Source organism: Phascolarctos cinereus, unplaced genomic scaffold (assembly GCF_003287225.1).
Source record: "Phascolarctos cinereus isolate Bilbo 61053 unplaced genomic scaffold, phaCin_HiC Scaffold_5;HRSCAF=322, whole genome shotgun sequence".
NCBI lineage: Eukaryota > Metazoa > Chordata > Mammalia > Diprotodontia > Phascolarctidae > Phascolarctos > Phascolarctos cinereus.
Window position 1 is genome coordinate 85,914,985 of NW_027555958.1, and position 17,682 is coordinate 85,932,666.

At 35.9% G+C, this 17,682-nt stretch overlaps 1 protein-coding gene across 1 annotated transcript in view; it reads left to right on the forward strand.

Moving 5' to 3' along the window:
- The window catches only part of PDE10A (phosphodiesterase 10A), a 394,215-nt gene that overhangs the window by 254,712 nt on the left and 121,821 nt on the right, over nt 1-17,682 (forward strand). The window contains exon 6 of the mRNA XM_078155052.1: nt 5,681-5,730. Within this exon, the coding sequence (XP_078011178.1) occupies nt 5,681-5,730 (50 nt within the window). The remainder of the gene's footprint in view (nt 1-5,680; nt 5,731-17,682) is intronic.

Consider the following 17,682-nt stretch of genomic DNA (forward strand, 5'->3'; position numbering starts at 1 on the left):
CTCAAAAGAATTTGCCTTAACTATAGGAAAACCAAGTAGATGAAGAATGTTGTCCCAGACAATAATATACATTTGAATGAATAACTCTTAGAGTTAGTTTGGACACTGTGGATGAACAGTGAAGTGGATTCAGGCTTAAACAGAAAGAGAGTAGAAAGAGTTGTCTTTAGGAGATTATGCAATCCTTATAGTAACTCTAGACCATATTTTAAAAATAAGTAATTTTTTGTGGCTGCTGGTAATGGCTGTGTGGCTACAGATAATGGAATATCATAATCTATGAAGAAGCAATTTTGCAGGTCATCCAGTCTAGAATTTATGCATGCCTGTGATATCACTCATAAGGCAAAGGGGAGATTTATGATAGCTGAAGGTTGGGTGATACATAGGTCATTAGAAATAAGCTGCTATCTACATGCACCCATTTTGAGTCTTTCCATTGTCCTGTGGATTCCACCAAGTTGGTGGAATAAAGGCAGGAACTCTACTGAGCTCTCCCCCAAACTTCTTCAAATAACCTGTAAATAATGACTCTGAACAAATTCTACAGTGAACAAATTCTACAGTGGAAGAACCACAAACGAGATGGAGTAAAACAATTTTCCAGCCCAAGACAACTTAGATTGTCATCAGGAAAGCTCTGTTGCACAAAGGTGAGAGTGGAGAGCAGTCCAGCACTGGTCACTCTAGTACAGACCAAGCCTCAGCAAACCAGAAGCAGGCCTCAGGGCAGCTGAATCAGTGGCAGTTTTGAGACCTCTCAGCCCACACATGATAAGGGGATCAGAATATGGGTCAGAAGGAGCTTATAGGGGTCTTTTTGCTGGCTTGGGGGCAAGACTGTGTTGCTTTGCCCATACTTGGATCCACGTTGCAGTCCTGGGTGGTAGTCTGAGGTTGAGGAGAAGCGCTAGCACAGCAAAGCTTGTGGCTGGTCACAGTTCCAGGGTTGAAAAAGACTGCTTGTGGTCGTTTACAAACTAGTGCACACTACAGTAAAATAGTAAACACACCTATCCCTAGATCATAGCACCTTGGAAAAGCCAAAAACTTACAAGTTCCCAGAATTACCTCTGAAAACAGCTGCACAAAAAACCTGAAGCATGGAACAGTGCTCCCTGCACTTGGGAAGTAGACCCACTTTAGCATAGAGTTAAAAGTCAAGAAATAGGCTGGAAAATGAGTGAACAACAGAAAAAATTCTGATCACAGAAAGTTACTATGGTGACAAGAAAAATCAAACACATACTCAGAAGAACACAACAAAGTCAAAATTCCTGCATCCGAAGCTTCAAAGGAAAATATGAATTGGTCTCAGGCCATGGAAGAGCTCAAAAAGGATTTTTAAAATTAAGTAAAAGGTAGAGGAAAAATTGGGAAGATAAATGAGAGTGATGGAAGAAAATCAGGAAAAAAGAGTCAACAGCTACCAAAGAAATGACACCTTAAAAAACAAAAGAAACCAAATGGTAAGAGTCACAAGAATCTAAGGAAGAGAAGAATGCCTTGAAAAGCAGAATTGACCAAATGGGAAAAAAAGATATACAAAAATTCACTGAAGAGGAGAACTCTTTAAGTAGAATTGGCCAAATGGAAGAGGTACAAAAGCTCATTGAAGAAAATAATTCCTTAACAGTTAGAATTGGGCAAGTGGAAGCTAATGACTTTATGAGATGTCAAGAAACAAACAAAATCCAAAGAGTGAAACATTGTGAAATATCTCACTGGAAAAACAGCTGACTTAGAAAGTAGATCCAGGAGAGATAATTTAAGAATTATTGGACTACTTGAAAGTGATGATAAAAAAAAAAGACCATAGACATCATCTTTAAAGAAATTTTCAAGGAAAACTGTCCTGATATTCTAGAACCAGAGGGTAAAATAGAAATGGAAAGCATTCACTGATTTTCACATGAAAGAGATTCTAAATGAAAATTCCCAGGAATATTATAGCCAAATTCCATATCTTCCAGATCAAGGAGAAAATACTGCAAGCAGCCAAAAAGAAACAATTTAAGTATCATGGAGCCACAGTCAGAATAACACAAGATTTAGCAGCTTCTGCATTAAAGGATTGGAGAGGTTGGAATATGTTATTGTGGAAGGCAAAAGAGCTAAAATTACAAGCAACAATCACCTACCCAGCAAAACTGAGTCTAATACTTCAGGGGGAAATGTACATTCAGTGAAATAGAGGACTCAAGCATTCCTGATGAAAAGACCAGAGCTGAATAGAAAATTTCACTTTTACATGTAAGACTCAAGAGAAGCATGAAAAGGTAAACAGGAAAGAGAAATCATAAAGGATTTGATAAGGTTAAACTGTTTGTATTCCTGCATGGGAAAATGATATTTATAACTCCTAAAACTTTCTTATTATCAGGGCAATTAGGAGTATACATAGAGAGAAAGCAGAGGTGTGACTTGAATGTGATGGTATGATTATCTAAAAAAAAATTAAGGATGAAAAAGAAGAATGCAGTGGCAGAAGGGGAAAAGAAAAAGTAGAATGGGATAAATTATCTGATATAAAAGAGGCCTGAAAAAGATTTTACAGTGGTGGGAGAAATGGGGGAAGTGGGGAGGGGAACACATGAACCTTATTCATTGGAATTGGCTCAAAGAGGGAATAATGTAGACACTTAGTTGGGTATAGACATCTATCTTACCGTACAGGAAAGTAGGGGATAAGGGAGGAGGAGGTGATAGAAAGGAGGGTAGTTTGGGGGAGGTAAAAGTCAGAATCAAAACATTTTGAGAATGGATAGAGTAAAAGGAGAGTGAAGAGAGTATGATAAATGGGGAAAATGGGATGGAGAGAATACATAGTAATCATTACTGTGAAAAAAGCATTTTTATAGTGATTTTCCATGATAAAGACTTCACTTTTCAAACATATGAACTGAGCCAAATTTATAGAAATAAGAGCCATTCCTCAACTGATAAATGGTCAAAGGATATGAACAGGCAGTTTTCAGACAAAGTAACAAAACTATAGTCATATGAAAAAATGCTCTAAATCACTATTGAGGAGAGAAATGTGAATTAAAACAACTCTGAACTACTACCTCACAGCTATCCAATTGGCTAATATGATAGAAAAGGAACATGACAAATGTTTGGAGGTCCAGGATGTGGGAAAATTAAAACACTAATGTGCTATTGGTGAATTTGTGTACTGATTCAACCATTCTGAAGAACAGTTTGGAACTGTGCCCAAAGGGCTATAAAACCTAACCCTAATCCTAAACTGTAACCCTGAATTAGCATTAGTGCTTTAACTCTAACCCTAACCCTAAAAGCAATAGCATTACTAAATCTGTATCCCAAAGAGATAAAAAGCCAAAAGGAGAAGGACCTATGTGTATAAAAATATTTATAGCACCTCTCTTAGCGGTGGCAAAGAATCGGAAATTGAAGGGATGTTTAGCAATTGGGGAATCACTGAACAAATTGTTGTATATGATTGTGATGGAATACTATTGTGCTTTAAGAAACAATGATTTCTCAGAAAAAAATGTGGAAAGACTTACTTGAACTGTTGCAAAGTGAAATGAGCAGAATCAAAAGAACGTTGTACATGGTAATAGCAATATTGTATGATGATGATCTACTATATGTCTGCTTAGCTCTTCTCAGCAACACAGTGATCCAAGACAATTCTGTGGGTGTTATGATGAAAGGTGCTGTCCATCTCCAGAGAAGCAACTGGTAGAGCCTGAAGATACTTTTTCTTTGCTTTCTTTTTCGTTTTTTTTTTTGGGGGGGGTCTGTTTTTTCTTTCACAGGATAACTAACATGAAAATGTGATTTGCATCACTATACATGTATAACCTGTGTCAAATTTGACCTCCCTAGATTTGACCCGAAGTTGTAGCCTGTAAGATCTTTTGGTGTCCTACCTGATGTAGTAACTATCTCTCATTGTCAGTTGTGCCAATTGTTTCTTTCCTAAGCAAGTCATAAAAACAGCATAATGCCAAGAACATTATGGTATGTTCTGGTAGCATTCCACTTATTAGACATACCTTTTCCTTGAAAATTAAGTACAGCAATGTCTTATTCAAATTTATTTTCAGTTCAACAAGCAGCTTAATTTTGTCATTGTAATTTTGGGAGAAGATGCCACTTTGGCTTGCGTTGTGCTAGAATTCACCTTTTATGTCACTTTTGGATTGATTACACATCTGTGACTCCCTGACTTGATTCAGCCCTTTAAGATAAGAAAAAATAGGTCAATATAGGGCAAGAGACTAGAATGGAGTATGAGTAAGGCAAAGTAGTTTCTCTCTTCTTGGTACAGAATCTATCATATAGGAGTGTCCCCTCTTTCAAAAAAGTTACAAAAAGTAGGGACCCATTTACATTTTAGTCTGGTCTGGGCCACCTGCATTGCTGATTTCATACTGTCTCATCAATTTTACTGTCCGTATCATTGAGGGGAAAGGCTAAAAGTGCCTAGAAGGTATGGGTACTGAGATACTAAAAATGTTAGCATCCCTTTAGTGTAATTCTATTAGAGATATGATTTTGGGAGAATCCACTTACATTCTCTGAGGGAGGTGTGTGATAAGTTTTAGAAAGGTTTCCATCCAGAATGATTAAATGATGTTTGCATACTAAAATGATGAAGCCTTTAGTTCCTTTAAAAACTTGACTGTCTAGGAGAAATTCTCTCAATAACATATTGGTTAGCCAAGATTTTACTTGCACTGTTGGAATTCAGAATTAATATTAGGAGTTTATCATAGACCACTGACAATATGATAATGATAGTTTTAGGGAAATAAAGAGCCTTTTTTTTGAGGGGGGACTTTGATTTGCCATTATATATTGTTTCATTATATACTTAAATAATTTGCTTTACTAAATGTTTATTAAGCCCTTATTATGTACAAGGTGGTATGTTTAGGTGCTGGGAAGTACACAGACAAAAGTGAAAACCATCCCTGCCCTCAGAGAGCATCTGTTCTTCTGGTTGAAACACATGTTGTAATAATAATAATAATAATAATAATAATAATGATATGATAATAATAATAATAATAACAACAACAACAATAACAACAACAACAATAGTAATTACTCTAAAGGGGTACATTCTTGACCTGTTTGACAGCTTATGCAAAAACATAAGGGTGGAAAATAGAATGCCAAATATGGGCAACAGCAAGTTGGCCAGTTTGGCTGAACATAGGGCATACAAGGGAGAGTAATGTAAAATAAGTTTAGGAAGATAAGCAGGATGTGAGATTTTAAATGCCAAGTAAAGAAATATCTGTTCCACCAACTGTTCTTGAGCAGGGGAGTGGCATAGTCAAATCTATGTTTTAGGAAGATAATTTAGTCAGCAGTGTGGAGGATGCATTGGCAGGAGGAGAGAGTGGAAGCAGGAAGACCAGTTAGGATGTATGATGAGGGTCTAAATAAGGGTGCTAGCCATGTCAATGGGGAGAGAAGGACCAGTGGGAGAGATGATATGATTGTAGAATCAGTGAGACTTGGCAGTTGTTTGAATAGGGAACATGAGAGAGTTAAGAGTCAAGGATATCACTGATTTTGGAAATGTCACTAAATCCATTCAGAAATATTTAATGAAATACATTTGAAGTTTTAACGTTGAAAATTCATGCATATTTTCTTTTTAGAATAATTATTGCTTTTATTGTTACTTTGGCAGCCACAAAAGCAGATGGATTTGCACTGTATTTCCTGGGAGACTGCAATAATGTAAGTATATCATGGACTTAGATTCTAATATTTTATAGTGTCAAGAAAATATCTATTCTTTCTAAGATCCTATAATAACTAACATCTTGTTTCATAGGAAATGAAATAAACTAAATGAAATAATATATGTAAAATGTTTTTAAGCCATAAAGAACTACTTCAAATGTCAGGTATTTTATTTAGTTAAGTACGTGTTAAAAATTCATTTAAATTATCTTCATTAAGTCTATCTTTCCAAAATTTTTCTAATGAGTAAAGCAGATTTGAAAAAAATAATTTATAAATTACTATTATATTTTTTTTAAAACTGTATTTTTATTTTATATATATATATATATATATATATATATATATATATATATATATATTTGGCTTTTGAAAACTTCAGGAAATGAAAAATTATATTGCTTTAACATTTACTTTGTTATTGCTAATGACTCCTTAAAATAAATGGTGGTCTTCAGTAGTTCTGTGTAGGTGTGTAGGTGCTTCATCTATATTTCAAAAATGTTAGTAATTGTAAGAAAAAAATTGTTTTTTCCAGGTTATCTGTGGCTTCTTAAAATGATCCTGCGAGTGGTAGGTTGGTAGGGAGGGGTTCAAGAGACTTACTTCTACAGAGAATTCCTTCTTGTATCTGGTTAGCTTGTTTTCAGTACAATCAAATCCTCTAATTCTGTTTGTATAGTGACATTTAAGATAAGATTTCTTTATGGTTTTTGTCTAACCAGTAACATTCAATTGCCTTCATTTTTTATAGAATCAAATTTTTAGTTTATGTGTGCGTATAATACTTTTATAATATACTATAACTATTCTTGAATAACGGGAGTTAGAACCTAGATTATTCAGAATCATAGAGCTAATATTGGTCGAGATTTCTTTTAGATTGAGATTAAAATGTATAGCATATTACTAATTGTATAAGGGGTGTTCAGTAAATACTTAATTGACCACATTAGCTGCATAAACATGGCGTATATGAAGTGTTCACGGAGAACTAGTATCTCTGGTGTGAGGGCTTGACGAGTCCTTTTTGGGGCTGCTCATCCACTTTTGGTGTCTTCCTGTCCTCCCACTCTCACTTGTGGCTTCAAGAAGAAACAGCATTCACAGTGGCCATATTCCAGTATAACAGTCTCAGATAACTGATGGGCCAGTTGGTGAGGTAGGCGGATAGCATGTGAAGACTTCTCCCAGGGGAATGAGCAGATGAGAACTTTTGTTTCAACAGCCAGGAAGGCAGCTGAAGCAGGTACTATGGAGTGCTTACAGCTTGGTCACACGTTGAAGATGTCAGGGTCATCCACTGTATCTCAGGCCACTGCCAGTCATCCTGACTTTTGTACCTACTGGACTTCATTGACATTGGAAGAGAGTGAAGCTGATGACTTTGTGTAACTTTGCTTCACTGAAATCCAATTCACGCACAAATCAAGACATCACCCCATGTCATTGGTCCTCTTTGAAAACAAGGGTGAACAACAACAAATGACCACATTAGCTCACATTTAGATCTTTCAGTCTATCCAGCTGTCTGGTATCTTTCTACCCTTAAGTATCAAAGGTGAAGTTAGCAGATTTTGATGGATTATATTATCATCTAAAGACCATTTCCCCGGATGTATTTGATAGGAACTTGGTTTTTGGACCTGTGGAGTTTTTATTCTACTGGCTTTCTCTTTGTATTTTTTAAATATAATTTTATTTTTCTTTTAACTATCAAGCATTTATCCCCCCCTCTGCCTTCTCCCATTCCCCACTGAAAAACAAACAAAAACAAGCTAAAAAGACCCTTTTAAACAAATAAGCTTAAATAAGCAAAACTAATTCATATATTGTTCATGTACAAAAATGAGTATCTAATTGATGCTCCCTCTTAGTTTCTATTTAAAAAAATGCACCACATTTTCCTATTTCTTTGATCTCCTTAGTGTACAGAACTAATAGCAGTATTGCTGACTTACGCTATATTTATAAACTGTGAAGTTACATATTTTAAATTATGATTTTTTTCAATTAATAAAAAACATTTTCTCCCTCCTTATTAGAAATTCTCTGTATCTTTAGGTGTGAAAGATACCTCATATGATACTTGTTGAATTTTTTTTTAATGGTGTAGACTTTAATATTCAGGTCATGTATCCAGGTTGAGATTATTGTGGTATGTGGTTTAAGATGTTGGTCTAAACCTAATTTCTTTGAGTCGTCTTTCCCATTTTTTCCCAACAATTCTATAAAAAGGTTCTTCCCAAAGTAATTTATGCTCTCAAATATAACTAATAGTTTTTGAGTTCTTTGTTTTTGATTCTTCTTTATCTGGTCTTTTCTACTGTTCTACTCCTCTAATACCGAAAGTTTTTATGATTATTGCTGTATAGCAGATTTTGAGATGTAAACATTACTATTTCTCCTTCATTCATACTTCTAAAAATTATTTTCTTTGAGATATAGACCTCTTGTTACTCCAAATGAATTTTTCTTATATATTTTATTTTTCCCCAATTACATGTTAAAATAATATCCCCATCTCCCCCCTCCCCCAATGGTAAGCAATCCAATATAGGTTATATATGTGCAATCATGTAAAACATTTACGTATTAGTGATTTTGTACAAGAAGACTCCAATAGAAAGAAAGAAAAAAAGCAAGCAAGAAGAAAGCATGCTGCAGTTTGTATTTAGGCACTTATCAGTTTTTTCTATGGAGGCAGATAACCTGCTTCATCATGAGTCCTTTGGGATTGTCTTGGATCATTGTATTGCTGAGAATAGCCAAGTCATTCAAAGTTCTTCATCATACAATATTGCTGTTATTGTGTACAACATTATCCTGATTCCACATCCCCTCCAACATCTTTTGTTTTATTAGCCAGTCTGATAGTTGTGAGATGGTAGCTTCAGGTACTTGTTTTCATGTGCATTTTTCTAATTAATAGCAATTTAGAGCATTTTTCATATGACTATGGATACCTTTGATTACTTTGTCTGAAAATTGCCTATTCATATCCTTTGTCCATTTATCAATTGGGAAATTATTTTTTATGAATTTGACTCAGTTCTCTATATTTTGAGAAATGAGGCCTTTATCAGAGATACTTGTTGCAAATTTTCCCCCAGTTTTCTGCTTTCCTTCTAATTTTGGTTGTATTGATTCTCTTTATGAAAAAAAAACTTATTAATTGTATATAATCAGAATTATCTGTTTTATATTTTGTAATGCTCTCTATATTTTCTTTTGTCCTAAATTCTTCCCTTGTACGTAGATCTAAATGAACTATTCTAAGCACTACTAATTTGCTTATGGTATCACCCTTTGTGACTAAATCACATATCCATTTTGACCTTATCTTGACACATGGTGTGAGATGTTGTTCTGTACATAATTTCTGACATATTATTTTTCAGCTTTCCCAGAAATTTTTGTCAGATAGTGATTTTTTGTTCCAAAAGCTTGGATCTTTGGGTTTATCATATACTAGGCTACTGTGGTCATTTACTATAATGTCATATGAACCTCTTCTATTCCACTGATCCACAACTCTATTTCTTAGCCGGATCAAATGAATTTTTAAAAATTATTTCATCTGACTCTATGAAGTATCTTTTTGGTTTGGAATACTAACTGTGTAAATAAAAAGATACTTAATGTTCAGTAGGAATTATATGAGACAGGTGATTTATTCTTTTACGCACACACACACACACACACACACAGTGCTAAACACAAAAGGCATCGTGCATTGACAGACTTAAAATAGGATTTAGTAACTCAAAACAGTTATGATGGTATCTTGGGATGGTGATCATTAAATCTCCAGAATACAGAGTAATTTAGATGATTGCTTATTAGGCATTTCACATTTTTACTTTGGTTCTGAATTCTCCAGACAACTTTCAGAACATGTCTGGTGGTAAAATAGCCAGATTTGTGTGAGTCATTTTGTTGGTGTTTGACCTGTGTGAAAGCAGTGGCGTAGTTGTTAGGGACTCTTCCACTGCTGTGATTCAGCTCAGACCAGATGGGTCCCAAGACTTCTGAGATTGCCTTCGAGTCTAGACATGTTCACATCAAAGAATACTCATTCACCTAAAATCTGGAAAGACCGAAAGAGGAAATGAGACCCAAGGGCACAGGTGAGAAGTCATCTGGTTGAGCTGCCACATGAGATTGTCATAATTCTGATGTGAAGAAAGCCAGCCCTTATGCACCTCTTCACTAGAAATCTCAGAGTTACATAATGCCACGTGGAGTGTAGAAGCAAGAAATCATCAGCCATAATCTTTGTTTTCTTTTAACTGGTCCAGTCTTCTGTCCTATGCCACTATCATGGGATCAGGGAGAACTGAGGAACCACTCAAGGCTTTACTACATCATTTACTACATATATATCTACTACATCATACTTTAAAAAAATAAATAAAAATTAGTTTAGCACATGACCTGACGCAGATTCCAAAGCTTCTGCATGGTGAACCAGAAGGAGGTAAGGGAACTCTGGGCAACCTTCTTGGGATAGCCCTTGTTACAATAGTATAGACCAGGATTCAGTAGAGAAACAGGCTACAGGTGGGTTATAACTCTCATGCTGTAGTTTACTGATCCCAGGTATAGACCACTGGTTAAGAAGAAGAAGAAGGAGTAGATTGTAAGTTTCTGACTCAGGTTACAAATTGTATGAGATATCGTTGTGAGAAAGGATTTCAGCTGTCCAGACTAATGCTGAAGATCTTTTTTTAAAAACTAGATATGACAAATTCCTGCTGTGATTGCAGAATAATTTCATCTTTCAGAAGGTAGAGGAGGAACTGTTAACAATAAAAACTTGATTCTTGCCAATAAAGGATGAATTTGTTAATAAAGTTATAAATGATGGAAATCTTGAGAGGCAATGACTATGTCCTCTTTAATTTTATAATTGATAAGTAGGAGAATTGTCCTGATGTGTTTTAAACTCTAAATAATGGATTTCAAAATATTCAGAGAAAAGGTAGTGATAGGTTCTTATAACTTGAGCCTCTGAAATGCAAGTTGGGTCAAGAAATGTGGAGTGAGTTTCATATGATACATTTATAAATGATTCCATCAAAGGAGGATAAAGTGGGCAGCTACATGGTGCAGTGAGTAGAGGGCCTGGCCTGCAGCCAGGAAGGCTCATTTTAGTGAGTTCAGATTGGGCTTCAGACACTTACTGTGTGACCTTGGGCAAGTCATTTAATCCTGTTTGCCTTAGTTCCTCATTTGTAAAGTGAGCTAGAGAAGGAAATGGCAAACTTTTCCAGTATCTTTGCCAAGAACACCCCAAATGGCATCACAAAGAGTAGGACATGGCTAAAACAACTCAACAATAAAGGGAACTGGCTAGCCAGATATAGTAACTACATGAAGAGCTCTGTTTTTTAAAAAACGCAGAGGAAAGTTGGAACCAGTAACTAAGGATAAATAAAAGAATGTCTTGTCCTTGAAAGAATACCCATCAGAAGGTCTAAGGCTCACAGCAAAGTGAGGGTACTTGTTAGTTTGTCTGTAGTGAGAGTAGAGGAGCAGGGAAGGGTTAGGACAGATGGAGCGGGGAAAATGATGTTTAGATAATGACAAGAAGGTGCAGTGATTAGTCTTACATGTTGCTTGTTTTCACTGCTAAGGAGAATGACCTTTAGCCTGAGAAGGAGCAAAAATGGTCTACAAAGGAGCTGAAACTTAAGATAATGGAAAAGATGGTTGAAGAGTACCTGGCTGTACTCCTTTCTCCAAAACATCCCTAGCCCTGTATCCTGACACACTTTGCAGACATGATTCTGAGCTGTTCCCAGTGTTCTTTAAGGAGTTAGGCAAATTAAGGGAGCTGCTGTGATCTTGACATGAGCAATGATATGGGGGAAGAAGTAGGTTATCCCCATTTTACAGATGAATAAGCTTGAGATTCAGAAATTTTGATTGCCTTGCCCTTAGTCACAGACTAAAGTCACACTTTTTTGGACATAGTTTATTCATTAATGTAGCAAAAATATTTAGCTCCTTTAATGTGTCAAACTTGACCCACACTTCCTAACAATTAGAGGTTACCAAAGTGCAATTGGGGTGAATGCCTTTTGAGCTAGTGGTTCCCCCTTATTGTAGATCTTTGAACAAAGGCTAGATGACTACATACTGGATTTTCACAACGAATTCATATTCAGAGTTGGATTGTATTAGACTGCCTTTCCATCCTTGAAATTCTGCGATTATCTAATTTTATAAGTAGAACTTCAGCTGAAGTCAGAAATTTTTAAAATATTGTTCATCAGGGACCCCTTTGGCAGTCTGGTAAAACCTGTACACACCCAGACACTTAGATACTCAGGACACCCATTGTGCCCTTTGTCCAAAGCCACATACTTTCCTTAGTTCTAGATAGGAAAGACAAGTGATTCTATTTTAACTGTGTTTAACCAGGGAATCCTTTTTCTTTTCCATTAATGATGAGGTGTGGTGTCAGTTTCCCCACTGTCTCATGATCTCCAGGATGGTCATTACTAGTGTTGCAAAAATTCTGATTGGCATACAAGATTTTGAGCTACTACTACATGTGGAAGATGAAATGGATTTTCCAAGCACCTCAGGGTTGCTGTGAATGGAGTCTCTCTGTTATCGTACATGACATGGAGTACTGATTGAACAGTGCCCCTCAGAGCTTGTATACTGGTAAATATATATCTCTATCCGCAACTTAGATCTGGTCTTCTTGTTACACAAGGAGTTCCCAGTCTGAAGATGCTTCTAGTAGGTGAAGGAAGGTATCTTTTGTATCTCTAGCATCTATCAGAGGTATGGGGTCGAATCATAGGCAACTGATATGATGATATACTTAGAGAACCAAGTAAAAAGCTACTCAAAATAATAACTTAAGCAAAGTTGCACTTTATAAAATAAACCCATATAAATCATCAGTGTTTCTATATTATGCCAACAACGCCCAACAGGAAGAGAGAGAGAAATTCCATTTTAAGTTACTGTAGACGTTATGAAATATTTAGGAGTCTACCTGTTGAAACACAATTACAAAACACTTTTTACACAAATAAAGTCAAATCTAAATAATTTAAAAAAGCGTTAGTTGCTCATAAGTAGGCCAAGCTAATGTAAAAAAATGACAATTCTACCTAAGCTAATTTACTTATTCAGTGCCATACCAAACTATCAAAAATTATTTTATAGAGCTAGAAAAAATAACAAGATTCATTTGGAAGAACAAAAAGTCCAGAATATGAAAGGAACTGATGAAAACAAATGCTAGGGAAGGTGGCCTAACCATTCCAGATCTTAAATTGTATTATAAAGCAGCAATCATCAAAACTACTTGGTACTGGCTAAGAAATAGAGTGGTGGATCAGTGGAATAGGTTAGGTATGCAGCACACAGTAGTCAATGACTATAGTAATCTACTATTTGATAAACCCAGAGACCTCAGTTTCTGGGATAAGAACTCACTATTAGACAAAAACTGCTGGGAAAACTGGAAAAGAATATGGCAGAAACTAAGCATAGCCAGAATCTTATACCATGTATCAAAATATAGTCAAAATGGGTTCAAGATTTAAATATAAAGGCTGATGCTATAAGCACACTAGGAGAGCAAGGAATAGTTTACCTGTCATATTTATGGAGAACAGAAGAATTTATGACCAAACAAGAGATAGAGAACATTATGAAATGCAAAATGGATAATTTTGATTACATTAAGTTGAAAAGTTTTTGCACAAATAAAGCCAATGCAACCAAGATTAGGAGGGAAGCAGAAAACTGGGAAAGAATTTTTGTAACCAGTGTGTCAGATAAAGGCCCCATTTCTAAAATATATAGAGAATTACGTCAAATTTATAAGAATACAAGTCATTCGCCAGTTAAGAAATGGTCAAAACAAGCAGTTTTCAGATGAAGAAATTAAAGCTGTTTATAGTCATGTGAAAAAATGCTCTAAATCACCATTGATTAGAGAAATGCAAATCAAAACAACTCTGAGGTACCACATCACACCCATTAGATGGGCATGACAAAACAGAAAAATGATAAATGTTGGAGAAAATGTGAGAAAATTGGAACACTAATGCATTGGTGGTGGAGTTGTGAACTGATCCAACCATTTTGGAGAGCAGTTTAGAACTATGCCCAAAGCCTCTGACACAGCAATAGCACTTCTAGGGCTGTATCCCAAAGAGATCACACAATTGGGAAAAGGACCCACATGTACAAAAGTATTTATAGCAGCTCTTTCTGTGGAGGCAAAGAATTAGAAACTGAGGGGATGCCCATCAATTGGGGGATGGCTGAACAAGTTGTGGTATATGAATGTAATGGAATGCTGTTGTGCTATAAGAAAGGATGAGTAAGCAGACTTCAGAAAAACCTGGAAAGACTTGTATGGATTGATGCTGAGTGAAGTGAGCAGAACCAGGAGAACATCGTACACAGTAACAGCCGCATTGTGCGATGACTAGCTTTGATAGACTTAGCTCTTCTCAGCAATGCACAGTTCTAAGACTTCTCCAAAATTCTCATGCTGGAATATGCTATCCACAATCAGAGAAAGAACTATGGAGTTTGAATGCAGATCTGAGCATACTGTTTGCTCTTTTTTTTCCCCTCTTCTGTTTTGTTTCTTCTTTCTTGTGGTTCCTCCTATTGGTTCTAATTCTTTTTTACAATATGACCAATGTGAAAATATGTTTAATAGGAATGTGTGTGTATATATATATATATATATATATATATATATATATATATATATATATATATATATATATATATATATATATATATATATATATATATAGCCTATGTCAGAGTGCATGCCATCTTGGGGAGGAAGGTAGGGAAGGAGGGGTGAAAAATTTAAAACTCAAAAGTTTATGGAAGTGATCGTTGAAAACTAAAAATAAATTAATAAAAAAAAGACTAAGGATATTGATTTGTTCTTGATGTACTTTTTCATGGAAAAATAGAGTATCTTGTCATGCACTGTGTACTGTGTAATATTAGAGGAACTGTATTCTGCCCTGGTTTGCTTTTTCTTGCCTGTCTATTGATTTGAAAATAGAATGTCATCTTAACCTTGAGTTGCATGCTTTATCATTGACTCCAGGCCCCTCTGGCATTTGGCCATGAATGCTGGGAACTGGTTTGGGGTAATTTTTTACCAAAATCTGATAAATTATATCCTTTAGATTTACTAGATCCTTTAGAATTACTAGACTGTCTGAAGAGTAGATTAATGGCAACTTCAGATATAAAATCAGATGATACAATCTGAAGGAATAATAGAACACCATAAATGTGGTAATGTCATAAACTATTAAAATACACCCTCATGCAATACCAGAGCTATTGGGAACTTGTTTGTCATTATGAAGGTGTTTAGTCTTTTTTCTATTACAGTACCTGTTGCGTATTCAGACATAATAGTAGACATCTTGATCCTAAATTGACCATAGTAATGCCATTGGATAAGACTTGGTCCATATCAATGTGAGATATCTGACTAGTAAGGCATTTCAGTGTGTTCTAACTTCTTTCCAGATCTCTGGCAGCTCCGAAGTGCTGTCCTTAGTAATGGGATCAGGGTTTCCTTGAACTACCATGCTTCCTAAGGTTATAGACACCCCAGACACTAAGAGTTGTTTTGCATTCCTTACCTCCACCAGATCTGCTAGCTCTATACTCAGGACAAGGCATCTGTAAATGTGTGTTTTAGATTTTGAGAGGTGTGCCATACATTGAAAGAGTCAGGAGAACTGCAGTCTCTATGGTAACCAGACAGGCCAGGTCTCTTTAAAATGGACAAGATCTTTGTGGTCTATAATGATGGTAATTGAGTGTCATATGACTTTACATTGATGATACCACATCTTTAAGGTGAGCTTGATTGGCGGTAAGCCAAAGCTAAATCACTGGTCTTTATTAGCAGATGAGAATAGCACAGTGAATAGAGTACTAGAGCTAGCTACAAGACTTAGGTTTGAATCCTCTCTTTCACACTTAATAGCTATATGGCCATGGACAAGTCATCCAGCTTTTCTGGGCTTCAGTCTCCTTTTTTATAATGGGGATAATAACTCCTTTAGTATCTACTTCAGGTTAGTGTGAGGCTTAAATAAGACAGTTCATGTAAAGTATTTGGCAAAATTGCCAAGCCCAAGCTAAACTTTCTGTATTGTTTTACATACACAATATGTAAATCTCTTTTTATTGCTAGGTTATGGATGTTAGCTGCAGACTACAATTTAGCCCCTGGATCCCCAAAAGGCAGTATACCTGAAAGCTTGAGTAAAAGCATTTTTAACTAATTATATAGACAGAGTCAGATTTAACCTGCTGATTCCTATTAATATTGTGTAGCTCACTGCCTTCTGACATCATGTTAGGTTCCATTCACAGTTACAGTTGTAAAAGACATGTGCAGTCTCCTCATATATGGTTTTCTGGTATTGGGTATTGACCATTGCATGAACTAGTGATGTAAGGAAGGAAAGGTATAGCACCAGCAATTTGAGTTGCATTGGAAGCAGTGACTGGTTTTTATGGACCAGATTTACACCTTATAATTCTCTTTTCTGATTTTTAAATCATATTTCCAAATACCAAGGGATAAATTGTATAAGTAGTATGTGGATCCAAGCTAGAAGTAGAGTCAGGGGTAGGCAAAGTAGTAAGCTACCTAAGGAACACAGGAAGCAAAGCAGGGCAGCAATGTACAATGTAAAGAGTGCTAAATTTGAGGACAGAGGACCTGGGTTTGAATCCTACCTCTATCATTCACCTTGTGACCTTGGTCAAGTCAATTAAGCAGTGGGCTTCAATGACCTTATCTCTAAATTGAGGTAATTGAACTTGATGACTTCTATAATCCTTTTCACCTCTAAATTTATGATTCTATAAGCATAGACTGAACCTTCATATTACATTTTATACATGGAAAAATTGTTGTATGTATGTTTGTGGTGAGTGGGAGAGAGCAGGAAAATTCTGTTCTCTGTGGCATGTAGGTATTTATTTTGGTATAAATCAAGTTGAATATTGTACAATTGAATTCTGAAGTCTCTTGTGAACAGTGATATGTGGGAAGGGCACAGTCATAAAGTGGAAGAACATCATGTGCCAGACTTGTTTCATGCAGGCAAAATGCTTTTAGCTTGGGATTAGATGGTATTGATTTTGAAATGATTTCAATTAAAGTAAATATTTGAAATTGACTAATTGAGATCATTTATCAATATATTCTTTTTCCCTTACAAAATTTCATTTTTGTAGTTGTGACCTCTCACAACTGTGAGACCCATTTCTCAGAAGATTGGTTTGTTGCCTGCATTCATAATTGAAGGAAATGCTAAATTTCAGTTAGAGGTTAGTGAAAATAAAAGTGTATTTTTCTCCCAGTAGTGCCCAAAGGGCTTATATTCTCCGTGATAGGAAAATACATTTTCTCATTGTACAAATGCAGTTTAAGAATTTCATGGTAGCAGAGGGAAAAAAAATCTTGTTTTCTTGTTCCTTTATGGCATGGCTCAGTAGGCATATAGTATCTTGTTGCTCCTTTAACTCTGGGGCCACCTATATGATTTTTTTTCTTCTAAAGATGCTGATATTGCCCAATAACAGCACCTTTCATTAGAAGGCTTGGTTTTAGGATCCTCTTCTGTCTCAAGTGGCAATGTTCTTCTTCCTCTATAAGGATTGATCCCTGAACTTTAAACTTGGGATTGTTATAGAGAGGTAAGCATAGTCTTCCTAAGAGACTAGAACTACTGAGGACCACTGCCTTTGTTTTCTAGAAGTTCAGGGCTGTGAACTGTACAGGAACTTGTTGGCCAGTAATCCTTCCTCTGCTAAACAAGAACATGGAGTTCTGGAGTTCCCACAACTCAGTTCTGTGGTTCCCTTCTTCAGGACTGCATCTGGATTCAGGATTTATCAGTC